This window comes from Tenrec ecaudatus, chromosome 17 (assembly GCF_050624435.1).
Source record: "Tenrec ecaudatus isolate mTenEca1 chromosome 17, mTenEca1.hap1, whole genome shotgun sequence".
NCBI classification, from domain to species: domain Eukaryota; kingdom Metazoa; phylum Chordata; class Mammalia; order Afrosoricida; family Tenrecidae; genus Tenrec; species Tenrec ecaudatus.
Genome location: NC_134546.1, coordinates 36,979,156 through 36,994,587, shown reverse-complemented (window position 1 = coordinate 36,994,587; position 15,432 = coordinate 36,979,156). Strand labels below are relative to the sequence as shown.

At 49.4% G+C, this 15,432-nt stretch overlaps 1 protein-coding gene across 1 annotated transcript in view; it reads right to left on the bottom strand.

The window, feature by feature from the left end:
- Positions 1-14,530: 14,530 nt before the first annotated feature.
- Positions 14,531-15,432, bottom strand: part of CAMKMT (calmodulin-lysine N-methyltransferase) — a 461,032-nt gene continuing 460,130 nt past the window's right edge. The window contains exon 11 of the mRNA XM_075535807.1: positions 14,531-15,205. Coding sequence (XP_075391922.1) covers positions 15,128-15,205 — 78 coding nt within the window. The 3' untranslated portion in view covers positions 14,531-15,127. The remainder of the gene's footprint in view (positions 15,206-15,432) is intronic.

The following is a 15,432-nucleotide window of genomic DNA, read 5'->3' as shown; positions in this document are numbered from 1 at the left end:
TGCTTGTTCGAAGACTTTACCAGTCTGAGACCAGGGACATGTGACCCCGCCCTTCCTCAAATCCATCCATCAGCCTTCCTTCTAGGTGAGACTCCCCCTCTGCCCCCGTGCCCCCGAGCAAGGAAACCACAGGCAGAGTGGCAGGTTCTTCCACTGTGTCGTTTCCTCCGCGGGAATAACGCGAGGGGTGCTGCGGATTATCCGCAAGCTCACCTCTCCTGGGCAAAGCCATTGGCTCCACCTGTAATGAAACAGTTGTCCGCAAGTTGATTCCTCCCACGGTGACCTCCTGGATGTCAGCCTAGACCCATGCTCTGCAGGGTTTGCACCTGCCCTTTCAGAAGGAGGTCACAGGCCTTTCTTCTGAGGTACACGTGGGAGAACTTTCACCGTCAGCTTCTCAGTGGCCAGGCAAGCACATGAACCATTTGTTCCACGCGGGGTCTCCCGTCTGTGGTCAGGGGGCTACTGTCTGCAGCAACGTCACAGGGCCATTGGGACAATCGAATGAGCGAATGCACGTAAAGTCGCTTAGCCCAACTGCCAGGCACAGGGGTAAGCATTCATCGAATGTGAGCAGCTACTCCGATTTCCTTTGGGGTCTTTCCAGTCCTGCCTTGGGCTTTTCTGTCCTTAGGCAATCCTGTGATGGTAGGAAATGTAATCTCTGAAGACATCTTTGAGTGCTTCGACTGGGAAGTTTGTGGCATTTCTGCCTGTGTTTGTCTGGGTTGTCTTTGACTATCAAAGAGTAACTGTATATTATGAGAACATCCCAGCCCAGTCTAGATCAAGTCCATCAGTCCACTATTAGCCCATATGTCCAATACCAGTCTATAAATTCCTCTTCAGACTCATGCAGCCCTGCAATGACACTGACTGGAGGGAGATCACAAGCCTGTGGGTGGAAAGTCCTGTGGATCCAGTGGCAGTGGTAACATCTCAGCGCTGATGCGGGTCTCCACATGGCTCCTCCAACTCCAGGGCTCTGGTTGGGAACAGCGTGGCTCCATGTGTCTTGTCAGCAGGAAGATGAAGCAGAGAGTGTGTGTCCCACCTCCAGGAAAGAAGACAGGAGCTGCCAGAATCCTCTGGAGAAGGCCCTGTCCACACAGAGGCCTCCTTGGCTATTACCTGATTGATAGGCTAGATTCCACCCCTTTGCTCAAGTTGACAGGCAATGATATAACTACCACACTGCCCATTATGGAATGAAGCTGCAAAAATAGGATAGAGATGGGGCCGGAGGGAAGTCCTGGGGCTGCTCTTGTCTGACCACCTCTCTGCTCCAGCCTTCCCTTCCATCCATCCAACACTGTGCCTGCCACTACCCAGTGCTAGTGACCAAAGACCTGTATTCTCACAACAGACAGGCTTAGGCCCCAGGCCCCTGCGTCAAGCTCAAGGTAAAATTTGACATTCGGGACACAGACCAATGGGGATCTGGGACCCTGTTTCCATGGTCATGACCTCCAGATCAGGAGCACTTTTTTTCCTGGGATTGAGCCAGACTAGGCGAGCAGCATCCCCACATCCCCGAGAAGGCCAGCTCTTGGCTGGATATGTAGCCCTTTCTCGCTCCAGTCCTCAGCTGGCTCCTGGAGTGACTCCCTCGTGTGGCCCCAGTGCCTGATCGACCATAAAGCCTCCCTCTCATTGTCTGCATGCTTCCTCCCCCATCCCGCAGTCCCTTGCCGCAGCCACTGTGAGCTTCTAAACAGAAATGAGACTGCGGCATCCTCTTTTTAAGATCCTCCAGGGGCTTCCCGTGGAGACGACGCCCACCCTGGCCCCCATGGCCTGCGAGGTCCTGCAGGATCCATCCAGCCTGCGCAGGGACATGCTGACTCACTGGGCGTCATCCCCCTGCTCCTGCGCTTGCTGCAGCCTCGGGCTGGAATGCTCTTTCCTTCTGCCCTCAAACGTTGGCTCCGTAGGTTCCAACTAAAATGCTCCTTTCCTCGGGAAACCTTCCTCGCCTTCACAGGTGGCCCTGAAATACCAACGTGTTCAAGGAGCCTCCTCACTCAGCCGAATGCCCTCAGGCTGTCTCCTCCGACTAGCAGAGACCTTGTCCTCTGCTGCCTCTGCACGTGTGGTACCTGCTGAGCCACCGCTGAAGTCTGGGAGATGAGGAAACTGAGGCCATCGGGAGTGAGGGCATGTGTGGAGAGGGAGACAATGCCTAACACTGTGAACAGGAACCAAGCCTCCCAGACTTGGGTGTAGCCCTGCCACTCCCAATCTCAGCTGTCCAAGAGATTTCCACCCACCGATTTTCTGTCCAACAGAATACCCAGACCAGCAGGAAAGGAACCTGGGGCCGTCACTGAGATTTTGACAAATGGGGATGGGAGGGGGGAAGGCTAATAGGTATGGGGATGAGATGAGGGTGAGACTAGACACTGGAGGACAGAGTTGGGCAGCAAGAAGTGGAAGTGTGCCCATATAGGGGTACCCCTCCTGACTGCTGCTCCATATTCCCCAAGATCCCAGAGAGCCCCGTGGTTTGGTCTGCTGTGCACTTGCCATTCTCCAAAGGTCTCACAAGCCTAACTGTAAGTGCTCTGGCTCCTCCTCTTGTGTGTCTTCCTTGCCAGCTTCTCCAGCTGCCAGTGCTGGGCTGACAAATCTCCCAGCCTGGATCCGCCGCCGCAGCTCTTCCAGTGGCCATAGCTTCTTTTCTTCAGATTCTTTATCTTCTTGGCTTTCTTTATGGTGGCAGCTGAGTCAGGCTGGTTGGAAGCAGCTGGAGGGACTGTGGGGCTGACTCTCCCAGGGACTCCTTTTTAAGGGCTCTGTCTCTTCTTCCAGGCCTAGACAGGGTAGCAGGAGCAGTGGCTTCAGGACTCGGCCCTTGGGGTGGGGGTGCAGGGGACAGTTCTGGTTTAGTCTTTAAAAACGTCACCTACTTGTTCTCATCCACTGGGACCTCCTCTTGTGGGACATAGCCTTCCTTCACCCTCCGTTGTTTCCTCCAGGCCTTCTGTCAGGCAACGTACTCACCCTTGCTAAGATGAACTTGAAATTGCTTGCCGGTTGGCCATTGGCCACCCAGGTCAAATCTCACCCAGCTGAACCCTCCAGACAAAGATGCACACAGGGGGCGGGCGGGGGGGGGGGGGACTTCCGAGTAGAGAGCACTGTCGGTTGCCACCTGTTCCTGCAACTTCAAGGTTGCTGGTGGCTCCCAGGACCGAGAAGGCTGCTCCTGAGTGAATCTTTACATCGCGGAATGCTATGTTCCTGCCAGGTCAGACATTACCTACAATTTCCTCTGAGTCTTTGCTTTGGGTCTTCCTGCCTCAAGTAGACCCTCCCTTCTACTCCCCCTAGTTTCAAGGCCGACTTCAAATGCCATGTCCTTTTTTTGAGGTTAAGTGCTTATTTTGAATCTACAAAGCCCGCACCAGTCCTATTCCATGGATCTGTCTTGCCGGCAGCCATACTCTGGCTTCCCTCCTCGCTATTAGGAGTCAGGCCAGGAGGGACCCCTCCCCACGTGTCCCCCAAGGCCCAGTTCATTCTATTCTTTTCCCAGAGAGGACATGCAGTGGCCAGGCAACTATCCTCCCCACCCAGGTAACACTGGGAAGTGGACAATTGACTTTCTGGCTCCTCTCCCCATTCGCAGGGGTCTTTGCCTCCTCTGCTTCCTAGTGTTCTCTACTCACATGCCCACCCCCCGCTCAGGCCTGTTCTCACCTCTGTCTAACATGTTAAGAACCAGGAAACCATTACCTCTCCCAAGAGGAGCCTCATTTTAACCACAGCCCCTGCCTTGAGCTAAGGGGGAAGATGCTCTGCTGGTAGAATTTCAAGCATCAATCATGTTTGTTTGCCATTGAAGAGCTTTCTTGCACTCTTTAAATCATCCCACAGAGGCGATTCTTTGCTGGGCCTCTAGCAAGCTCCCTGGGGCACCCTGACCCCACAGAAGCCAGTCGCTGACCTCCTTGGGACTTTCCCTGAGTAGTTCCATGGGTAGACATTTTGCTGCAGGGCTGGGTGCTTAGAGAAAGAATGTGAAGATAAGGTTCAGGGTTATAGTTTTAAAAAAAGAAGAAGAGGAGAAATGAGCTTCTCCTACAGTCTAGCCACAGCTCTCTCTTCTTCTCGAGAAGATAACACAAAGCTAGGCAGCACCTATGCGGGGAGCCAAAAGGCAATAAATAAGACACAAGACCTTCATGGCCAAGTGCTCACAAATGTGCAGACTGTGAAGTTCAAGGTGGAAGCACGGGATGTCCTCTACAAATCCCAGGACTTACAGGTGGGGTTGGGTTGGGTAAATTATTGGGTAAACAGATTTTCATTCAGTGGGTCTCAAACTTTTAGGTCAACCAACTACAGCTGTACCTGAAATTTGATGAGGAAACTCCCAGCTTCCTCTAAGGCAGTGGTTCTCAACTTGTGGGGCGCAACCCCTTTGGCGGTCGATTCAGAACAGTAGCAAAATGACAGTGATGAAGTGGCAACGAAAATAATTTTATGGGGGGAGCGGGGAGGGAGGGGAAAAAAAAGAGGACCTGATGCAGAGGGTTTACGTGGAGAGCAAATGCTTTGAAATTGATGAGGGCAAAGAATGTACAGATGTGCTTTACACAATGGATATATGTATGGATTGTGATAAGAGTTGTATGAGTCCGTAATAAAATGTTCAAAAAAATAATTTTATGGTTGGGGGGTCACCACAACCACTGTATTAAAGGGTCACGGGATTAGGAAGGTTAAGAACCACTGAATAAGGGCGTTGCTCCTCTTTCCTCATTGCCACTCATGTTGCCCATCCAAGCTGCCATCTTATCTCATCAGGACCGCCCATCATAGCAGCCCTCTAATTGGTCTCCTCAACTCTTCTCGTCCACCCGCCTCCAGTATTCAGGGGGAGCTTTTAAAAACATATATCTGGCTCTATGTCATCCTCACTATGCCAAATGATTCAATGGCTGTTTGTTGGACTCCAGATAGAATCCAAACTCACGAAACCTTGCACAGCTTGGTCTTCATTGACTTGATGTCATTCGCTCTTGCCGCTCCTCATTCCTTTAGGGCCGGTCCCTTGGTTGCCCTGAGAACCTGACCCCCACATCATCTCTTTACCCCCATCATCACCTCTTTGCATGACTGACCCCCTCCCCCAGGAGAGATCCCTGTGGGCGGCTTTCTTGGATCATCTTTTTTAAAAGGGAGCCGGCCCTCCCTGTGATTCTCTACCAGTAAGATCCTGTTTTTCATAGAATTTAGTGCCATTTGTAGTTAATTTTCAATTGTGTTGACACATTCATTGTTTAGAATGCAGGTTACTTAAGGAGAATTTGGGCTTTCTCAGGAGGCCCCGCAGGTAGCAGGGGTCTCTCAGGTTCCGCAGACATCTGTTGAAGAAAAATGGAGGCGCCTCTCTTGCTCTACAGTGGTGTCTAAGCTGGCTCCCCAGCATTCAGCTCGAAACATCGGGATCCATGCCAGACCTTCACAAAAGAAACTCTCCTGAGAAGTACTACATATTCTCTAGGGCCAAGCTAATGTCTGACATCTTTTCTTGGCAGTCCCAGAGAATTCTAATTCCCTGACTGATAATGGAATGTTTTTATCTTACATACTTCAGAATTTAGCATGAAATGGGAAATTAAATGATCTGGTTTCACCATCCTATTTTAGAGAGGAAGTAACTGATGGCCAGAGATGACGTAGCTTGCCTAAAATCACATCGTTCTTTGCTGAGTTAGAATCAAGCTACTCTGAGCTCCTCACTCCATTGTTTGGTCTCCTGCAATGATTCTTTTTTTTTTTTTCCCCCTGCAATGAATGTTCTTGTTTCCTTATCCAGGAACCTAAAGTGATTTGCCTTGGCAATAAGCTGGGCTTTCTTTCGGGAAGGGGAGTGAGAACTGTAGGACTTACACCCTATTCTAGCACTTTCAAAATGTTAGTTGTATTCAATTCAACATGTTTTAAACAAAACATATGAAAAGTTTTGGTAATTTGAGGTACACTTAAGAATGCAAAAAAAGTAAAAAGAATGCAAAAAAGGTTTCTTTACACCCATTTCCCTGAAGCAAGACACTTTGTGTGGACTTTGGTACAGAGACTTCAGACCAGTTTTTCTTTGAATTACATTGTTGCATCTTGGCTATATAACTTATGAGTGCAAATCATTCAACTCAAACAAAGTATTGTAAAGAATAAATCATAACGGGTTAGCATTTTTTAATGCAAAAAAAAAAAAGAACCTCTGAGAGGAGAGATCAAGAACTGCATCCATTATCTATTCCTGCACCACAAAAACAACTTCAAAATGTAGCTGCTTGAAACAATAGCCACTTAGAAACCATCAAGAGACTTGATAGGCAATTGGAGCTGGGCTCAGTTGGGTGGTCTTCCTCGGTTCTTACCTGTCCCTTCATGCAGAGATAGCTAGTAGCTAGGTCTGTCAGGGACTCTCTGTCTCATGTCTCCAGTATCTATCTGGATAGCTCTTTCACGTGGTAGCTAACTTCCAAAGCATCAGGCACATAATAATATGCAAATTACTTTCAAATCTCTACCTGTACCCATATTTACTACAGTCTCCTTGGCCCAAGCAAGTCACTGGCCAAGCTCAGATTCAAGGACTGGAGAGAGAGAGACACTCTATTTCTTGATGAGCAGAGCTGCAAACTATTGTTGCCCCGCCCCCACAAATCTACCAGAAGGCTAGAGCCAGGTAAAAACCTTGGCAGTGGTTCTCCTCATGCTGCGACCCTTTGATACAGTTCCTCCTTTGGTGGGGAGCCCCAACCATAACATGATTTTCGTTGTTACTTCACTTCATCACTGTCATTTTGCTACTGTTCTGAAAGGGTGTTCAGCACCCAAAGGGGTTGTGACCCCCAGATTGAGAACCGCTGCTTCAGTGAATATTCATATTAGAGTAATCCCACCACTCTCTGGTTTTCTAATTTATGGTGGAGCAAGGCTACCAGGAAACAGTAGCAGCAGCACACTAGCAACCAGGGGCCTGCAAGTCCTTGTCACCTGGTTCAACTCTGACCAGAGGCTCTGTGAGAGGGGCAAGGAGAACGTGGACAATTCAGGAGCTAGGAGCTGCTTTAGTCTCACTGGCTCGTGGCTCCATGCTGCTTACTTAAATGATTTGGGGGGTGGTGGAATAAGGCAGAGAGTCTCTCACACAAAACAGAGACTTGGTCAGGGCCGTGAGTGGCCTCGCCTCCTAAAAAGGAAGCCTGAGAAGGCCAATGACGGCTAATGCACCTGGAGGTGAGCCCATAGGTCAGGTGGGGCAAAGCTTGCCATCCTTTCCGCCTCCCCTCTTCCTTGTTGGGGACAGCGCGGACGACATCCTGCGAATTCAAGGAGAGCTGGGCCCTGCGAAGGCCCTGTTGCAAACGGAGGCCGCGGTGGGCCTGCTGCACTTCCCCATCGCTCCGTGGGTGGGATGCGAACAATCGCAACCTTCCATCTCGAGCAGGTGAATTTCACACACAATCCCACGTTTTCCGACCCCTGTGCCAACGTTCCCTTGTGGACCCGGGGTGGGTGGGTGGTGGTGGGGTGACGGCTTCCACGGAGGGGGTTGGGGGTGGTAACGGCAGAGGTGCGGCCGCACCAGGCGAGGGAGGGACGCTGCCCCAGGCCTTGCTCTCGGCGCTGGGGACAAATGACAAACCTCCTTCGCCGTCCTTCTTTCCGCGGAGCCCTCTTCCTTCCTCCACCGGCTGCTGGCTGGGAGGGAGAGGGGATTCGGGGAGGCTGGGCCACGCCGAGCCCTGGAGGAGGGGAGCCTGCAAGCAAGGCCCCAGAGAGGCCTCCCCTGCCGGGACTGGCAGCCCGGGTCACGGGGGGGGGGGGGCGGGGGGTGCGGGGGAAGGAACCTCAAAGCCAACGAGTGGGGGACAGTTCCGCGTTCGGCCTAATTGTGAAGGACGTCTGGATGCGAGGGGCGCGGAGGCCAGAGAAGGGAGACTGGGGCTGCGAGGCCCCGCTGCCGAAGGCGGTCCGGGGGCGCGCGCTATTGAGGGGCCGAGGCAGACAGCGGCCTGGGGATCCCTGATTTTGAGAGACCCCTGATAGCACATTTGCTTGGACGCCCCGAGAGGGAGGGCAAAATGCCCCCATTAAGGGTGGGACGAATTGATTTCCCAAAGAAGCACAGCGCCATTTCCTCCAAATGCCCTCTCCAGTCCTCCTTAATCTGCCCCGGAGGCAGCAGGTGACCTCGGCGCAGGCCCCCGCGGGCGCCTTTGTTCTCGGGCCTTCCGCAGCCCGCCCCGCCCCCACCCCTTGCACCTGGGCAGCGGCCCCCGAATGCACTTGCCCACCCTGGGCTGGCAGCGTGGTGGGACGGGCGGACGCTTTTGTAAGGGAAAAGCCACGAGTCCCCCCAACTCCCGGTCTCCTTTCGGCTTGACACATTCTCTAACGGTTTGCCTGTTCCCGGTGACCGCCATGGAAACCCACTCCTGCGGGGGTCGGGAGGAGGGGGCGGGTGGAACAGGAAGGGGAAGGAAAAAACAAAGTTGAGCCGGTGGCACTTTCTGCGGTAGGACAGGCGGGTGACTTACCGGACCAAGCGGGCAGCCCCGGCCCAGGTGTTCCCCGCTGGGCCCTAATCCAGCCCCCTGGGAGGGCTGGTAATTTAATTGTGTAATGGCCCACACCTGAGACATCCCCGTAGCCATCTTTAGGACCTTACTTAGCTTAAAAGGACGACTAATACGAGTATTAAGACGTAGACTTAGACGCTGAAAGCTCTCGTCGGCTCCGAAACATCAGGGTCAAGCGGCAGAAGGGAACTGGAGGGGGGGGGCTTGCAGTGGGGGCTGGAGGGCGACCTCCAAGTTTGAGAAGGCAACCACCCGTCAGTGACCTGGCTGGGCGCACCCCAAAGATGTGTCCGCGGGCTGGGCGAGGAGGGCGCCGTGGGTTTCGGAGGCTGGGCTGCCCGCCGCGTCTTTCTCCCGCCGCGCGCCTTTCCGCTCGCAGCGCTTTAACCACGGCGCCACCGGGGGGGGGCCTGGAAACGTGCTGGCGGACTTAGCCCCGAGTTTTAAAAAAGCGAGTCTCCAAACAGCCATTATTTACATCCCTGGGGCAGGCGGTCCGCCGCTGGAAGATGTTCAGAAACGAAAAGACTTCCCCACGCTAAAGGTTAATGAAAGTGTAATTTGAATCAGGAAATCTTTATGTGTCGGCTCAATTTACACCCAGGGCTCCTTAAGGATGCAAGGGGATGGGGGTGGGGGCGGCGAGTGACGTCACGGCGAGCATGGAAATGAGCGCGGCCGGGCCGCGCCGCGTGCAATTCTTTAAAGAGAGAAAAGCCTCCCTCTTTCCCTGTCCGTCTCTCCAGCGGTAACAAGGTCGCCAACCGTCCTGGTTCCACCCCGAGGATTTCACGGAGCGAGAACGCGTTAGAGGGAATCGGGAAGCAGAGAAAAGGTCACAAATAAGCGCCTCAGGAACAATGAAAGCTTTTCTCTGTGCAGCAGTGGGAGAGTGGCTGGAAGGACTGGAAAGGTATTAATCAGAAGTGGCTATAAATCCTCTGGAGTTTTGCTCTTATAGAACTCCTCGGAGGAAGTCTTGAAGGAAATGCAGGTCAAAGCCCAAAAAAGCTCTTGATCAGAGATTGCTAGAGGAAAATCTTCCCAGACGCCGTTTAATAGGCGGCAATCACCCCAGGAGTGGGAAAGCCAAGTACGCTTGAAACATGGTTGCAATTCCTAATAGGTCTTGTCACACTTAAGGCGCTGCGAGCTCCATCCAACGAACAGCTGAAGCTAGCTGGCGATTCATAAAGCCAACAGTTTAAAGTTTATTATGATGAAAGCACTTAATGCCAGCCATCGCTAGGGGCCCATCATTTATAAAGCTGTGCTGAGTATTAGACATGTAGCATGGCCACCAATTTTATGTCACAATTGCTACCATAAAATGACCTTTGGTGATTTTTGCTGCATGTGGTGGACAGCTCTTCCTTCACATTAGTGCTCGGTGGCTTTCTGTGCAGACTATTATGCTGTCTAAGGCTTATTTGGCACTGCCGTGAGCCTCGACCCTTGTCATTACCCCGAAGGCCTGTCTAGAAAAGGGGGGGGGGGAATCAAGCTCTATTACGCCACTCCAATAATTTACAGTTCCTACCAGCCTTGGTTAGTGTAATATTTTAATGCAAATGTGCTTTATCATCGCATTTTATTTAAACAAACAAAGTTTCCGTGCTTCTGGCTGGCACAATCCCATTTGATGAGCTTACTGAAGCCAACCTCTTCTTATTCCTCTATTCCTCCGTCTGTCGGTCTTAGTGGACCTGGACCTTGTTCTTTTCCCCTGGTCACTTAAAACACCCCCTCAGCCCCAGGGGGGTTAATGAACTCCCCTGGAGAAAGGAAGTTTTCTTGTTTAAGAACCTGTGAGTGATAAGCCCACCTAAGGAAGCACTGGCCAAGTCTGATTTCCTTGCCTGCAGTCCGAATGCAAATTTACATGGGGTAACATTTAATGAGGCTTCCGTTTTCCAACCTGCTTTGTGTAGTTAGAACGCGTTTGAATCTAGTGCCCCTTTACCGCTCTCATGTAAACCACTGCTGAGAAAGTGGTTTGTCCATACTACCCCACCTTGAAATTGTGTATATAATTTTATAAATGATATAAAATCTGCTTCTAGTCCCCAAGGGGGACAAAAACACACACACACCCAAAACAAACAACAAACCAACAACCTGCAAGCACGGCACACTGCAATTTTGGAAGGATTTAAAATATGTGATTTCTGCTAGTACCTACTGTATTGGGTTTTATATAAAGCTTTTTTCAATAAGGTAAATTGTTACATGACAAACTCATCTTCCACCATTATCATCTGCTGTTTGTGTTTCACAACAGGATCCCGCTCTAACAAAACCGTTGTAATGGCTGCACAAATTACTCAGCTGAAAGCTTGGCCCCAAACAAAACAGTATTAATCAGCAGTTCTTATGAAGGTGCTAATTAAAAACAATTTTCTTCCTCAGTTTGCAATACTAAAGCCATCTTCACTTGCACGGTTTCCAATAGGCAGCTACTGTATTTGCTCACACTTCAGGCCCTCTATTAACTATTGAATCGCCTATTAGCCATTTTATTACATTTCTGTTGACAAGCTTGTTGACATTTTAAAAGTCACAGTATGATCTGTTTTATCTATTAAAAAATGTATTAATTGAAAAGTCAGGGGGGACAAAAAAGAAAACAACAACAACAAAGGGAAAACACAGGCTCCAGATGCATACACTTTGCAGGGCAGGGACACAGCGCACACTTAGCCACAGCCTGGGCAGCGACCGCTCTGGGTGACGGGAAAGCCGAGGAGGGGGGAAAGTGGCATTGAAGGTTCAATGATCTGTTAGACACCAGAGCGCTCCTTCCTCATCCGGAAAGCATCCCCCCAGGAGATGTACGTGCCCTAACTTCAGCATCTACGGAGACCTAGGCTGACTTTCCAAAGCCCCTTTCGCCAGTGGGAGAGACACAGTTACCATGTTTCATAGTGTCAACTCAGGAGAATTTGATCTCGGGGAGTGAAGTCCCTGGAATCTAGGAACTGGAGCCCAGATCTGCGTCCTGACCAGCAGTCCCTGTGAGTGTGTGTTCCCGTGTGTGCCACACAGGCTTTGATTCTCTCCTGTGTGGGCATCCTGCACCGCTGCCCCCGCCCCCACCTCCCCAGAGTCCCTGAAAGGGTCCTGCCAGACAATGCCACTGAATTGTCTGGCATAGATTAGAAACAAGTCAAATGCTGAGTAAGCACAAAGGCAAATTCTGTGGAAGCTGGGTGGAAGGGGTGGGGGGAGTCCATTCTGATGAAAAACAAAACAACACCACCCCCCCCCTCCCCGCCAACCTAACCCTTAGGAGAAGGCTTGCCCCACTTAGGTTGTGAAGAGGGTGGGGGTAGAGAAAGAGAGAGAGAGAAAACCTCCTGACTCTGGTATTAAAACCAGGTTCTTCAACTGTCAAAAGCAGTTAACTAGTTTAGGACAGACACCTGGCTGTTGAAATCAGGCTCCAGAGGGCCGCTAATCCCTCCATTCACTCAGTTAACTGCTGGATCCCCCAAATGGATTCAACAGGTATGCAGTGGTAAATTCAGCCCAGGCTGAAGCCAAAGGGAAACCCAGCAAGGGGCGGGCAGCTCTTCTCTGAAAACACCGGAGGAAGCAGCCAGGAAAGCTTTTATGGCCCGACAAGTTTTCTGCTGAATACGGAACACCCAAATTACCCTTCTCTAATGGAAGTCACATTTTCACGCTCAGTCAAAAAGCTACCCAAATACACAATTTATACAAAATAGCATCAACCGCTTAGGCAGTCCTTTCTAGCACTTTCATCCCAATTCGCAGCCCATGTCTTGCTATAAAATAAAATATACTTCTTATAACCAACTTGTATGTGGCTGTTCGTATCACTGCATTAGGATCGACCACGGGCAGCATTGGAAACATTCTTAGCTGCAACCACACTGACTTAGTCTGACAAAGGATAGCCTAAGATACAGACACCCGGGGAAAAGGCCTAGCGCAATAATTCTTGAGATTGCCTAAGAACACAGGCTGCCTTTGGAAACCAATATATGTCATGTGTGATTGCATAGACAAGTATGGAATGGTGGGTGCATTTCAAGTGCAATTATACAATCCATCAGGGCTGCAGAGAAAGAATTCTCCATCGCAAAGTTCAGATGGAATGGAGATGTATGAACTTTTAAAAGCAGCCCCAATGGCCCCTTCTCGGTACTCATACTTCATTAAAATAGGAGGAAAAAGAATCCTAAATTATTCCATCAGATGTGACATTAGCATCTTACAAACTTCTAAAGAGCCAGAGCTGGAGCTACTTCCAGGTGATGGGCCAGTCCAGAGCAGACCTATTGAAGCATTTTACAGGCGATCTCTCTCTCTCTCTCTCTCTCTCTCTCTCTCTGGGTTTCACTCACACCATAAGTAGAATTCTTGACAAGATGCTACTTGGTAAGCACAGCTCAATTCTGGAAGCCTTTCTCCGTCTTAGGTAGCTGTACCGCCGGATCCCCATTATTTAAAAACACCATATTACTAGTTGTTGTTTTTTTTCTTTCTTCAAAACACAATTTCTCACCAGAAAAATAAACACTAGATTTCTACACCCACACACACAAATGCAAATTGAATTCCTGGCAACTCATGTATTTTCATGAGGAGAAATTGTGGGGGGGCGGGGGAGAGGAAAAAATCTCACGGCCTGTCATATATTTTAAAAGAAGATGAGGAAGAAGGAAAGAATAGCCCATCTTAGGTGTCCCTACCGCGATGGGTTTCCTTTGTCTGGCAGGTTCAGTTGCAGGTTTTACAGGAGATAATTTGCGCTGTCTTTTCACTAGTATAACTGGAACTACCTGTCCTGCCTTTTAAAACATTCCAGATTCTAATTTTTAAACAAGAAAATATGAAGCCAGTGTGCAACCTATACAGTCCCCAGAGGAGAGCTGCCGCGAGCTGAACTCCTCAGCTAAATGGCTGGTTTGCATTGCCCTGGTCTTTATGTAGCACTGAGAATAGACTGCTGTTTTATCCAAAGAGGAATAAATTGCTGTTATTGTGATGTTAGCCCATCACTTGGCATTGCAATTCAAGTTTTTGTGAGAAAGAAATGTGTGATCTAACTGCGACTTGACCTATGCCTTCCGAGACCCATCTAGGTGCTCTAATGGAGCAGAAAAAGTGGGGGGATACAAGGACATGCAAACTGATGGTGGAAAAATGTGTTTGATGATAGAAGTGAGCAGAGGAGACATCTGAGCCTGGCTGTTTCTAGGACAGCGAAGTTTGTTTAACATGCAAACGGGTGCAGTACCGAGTGCGTCTCCCACCTCTCAACCGTGTCCCCAACCAAATACATGCTTTCCCTCTGCTAAAGACAGGTGGCTATGTGGCTGACCTGCTAATGACGTTACTGTTAAAGTGGGCACAGATGATTCCTTACAGATAACCATCTGCATTTCCACAAAAGGCGTCAGAGCATCTTCTGGCTGCACTGAACAAGGATATGCTTGGGTTCCCTGCAGAAAAGTCATTCCGGCTTAATCCTAGGTTGCTCCTATTAGACACTGGCCAGACCCTCGAATCACGGTGAATAGTAGTATACAGTAGATCCCTATTTTAAGTAACTGTAAGATGGAGGTTTATTTTATTTTTAAACCTCCCCCAGTTTCAATCTACTTTATCAACCATTTATTCAACATTTCTATGGGAAGGACCTGTTTTGAAAGAGGCCCGGAGCCCAGCCGCAGTTAGATGGGAGCCCTGATAAAGGCTCACTTTTCATTCATAGAGCCTAAATGTGCTCTTCTTGTACCTAAACAGATAATAAGCACTCAGCACACTCCCCCTCCTTGACACAACACACTGAGACTAATCACACATAATTGGAGAGGAGGAGCAGAGGGCTGGCCATGCTATTGTGTCCAGAGGACAAACGGTCAGTTTATGAGGCTTTGGGCTGATTTCTTATACATCTATTGGGGGGAAGAAAAAATCCTGTTTAAAAGGAGGGGAAAGAAGGAATGAGAGAAAGAGATGGCAGATTTAATACAGTTAATTGGAAGGAGATTGGAAAGATGGACTTTATTTTTTAAACTGGGGGTGGGGGATAGCATGATGTTTGCTATGTTTACAGGTTAGAAAAGGACTCCTACCAAAATCAGGACAAAGAGGTCCATTTACAAGATGGTGGGGGTTGAAGTGTTTCTGCAAAGTGAATTGTGTCTTAGTTACCAGGGAGAAATATTTAGGTTGCTCACAAGTTCAATTCTGAAAATATCAAACAGGCTGCTTTAAACATTTTTAAGGATGCACCAAGGTTTGGTGCAGGGAAAGCAACAAACAGGCTGAGGCAGGGGGCTGGAGGTGGACTGGGGAATCATGTGGGTGACGGCAGGAGGACTCCAGAGACCACACGGTCGCTGAGGGGTGGGGGGGCCTCATCCTGGGGACCTTTTAATCCAGGAGCAGGCGGCTTGTTGAGTGTGATACAGTATAGCTTTCTGTTTTTGTAGAAAACCTTCTATTGTGTGCAGGATGCTCCCATTTTCTCTCAAAGAGCTTCATCTTCACCCAGTTTTGGTTAAAATAAGCAGAAGTGGGTAGTGAAGGTTTTCTTCATATATATCCTGGTTTTCCTTTTTCAACTGAAAGACAATAACAGAAAAATACAGTCAGCAGGCTTAGACTATAACATTCCTATTAATTTGTGAATGTAAGTGGTGACTTTTTACATATATATTTTTTGCATACGGGGAAGAATTTTATATATATATATTATACACACTCAAAATAGTTCATGACATGACAAATGACAACAAGATGGGAATATATATATATATATCTACATATATAGATATATGGGAGGGAGCTG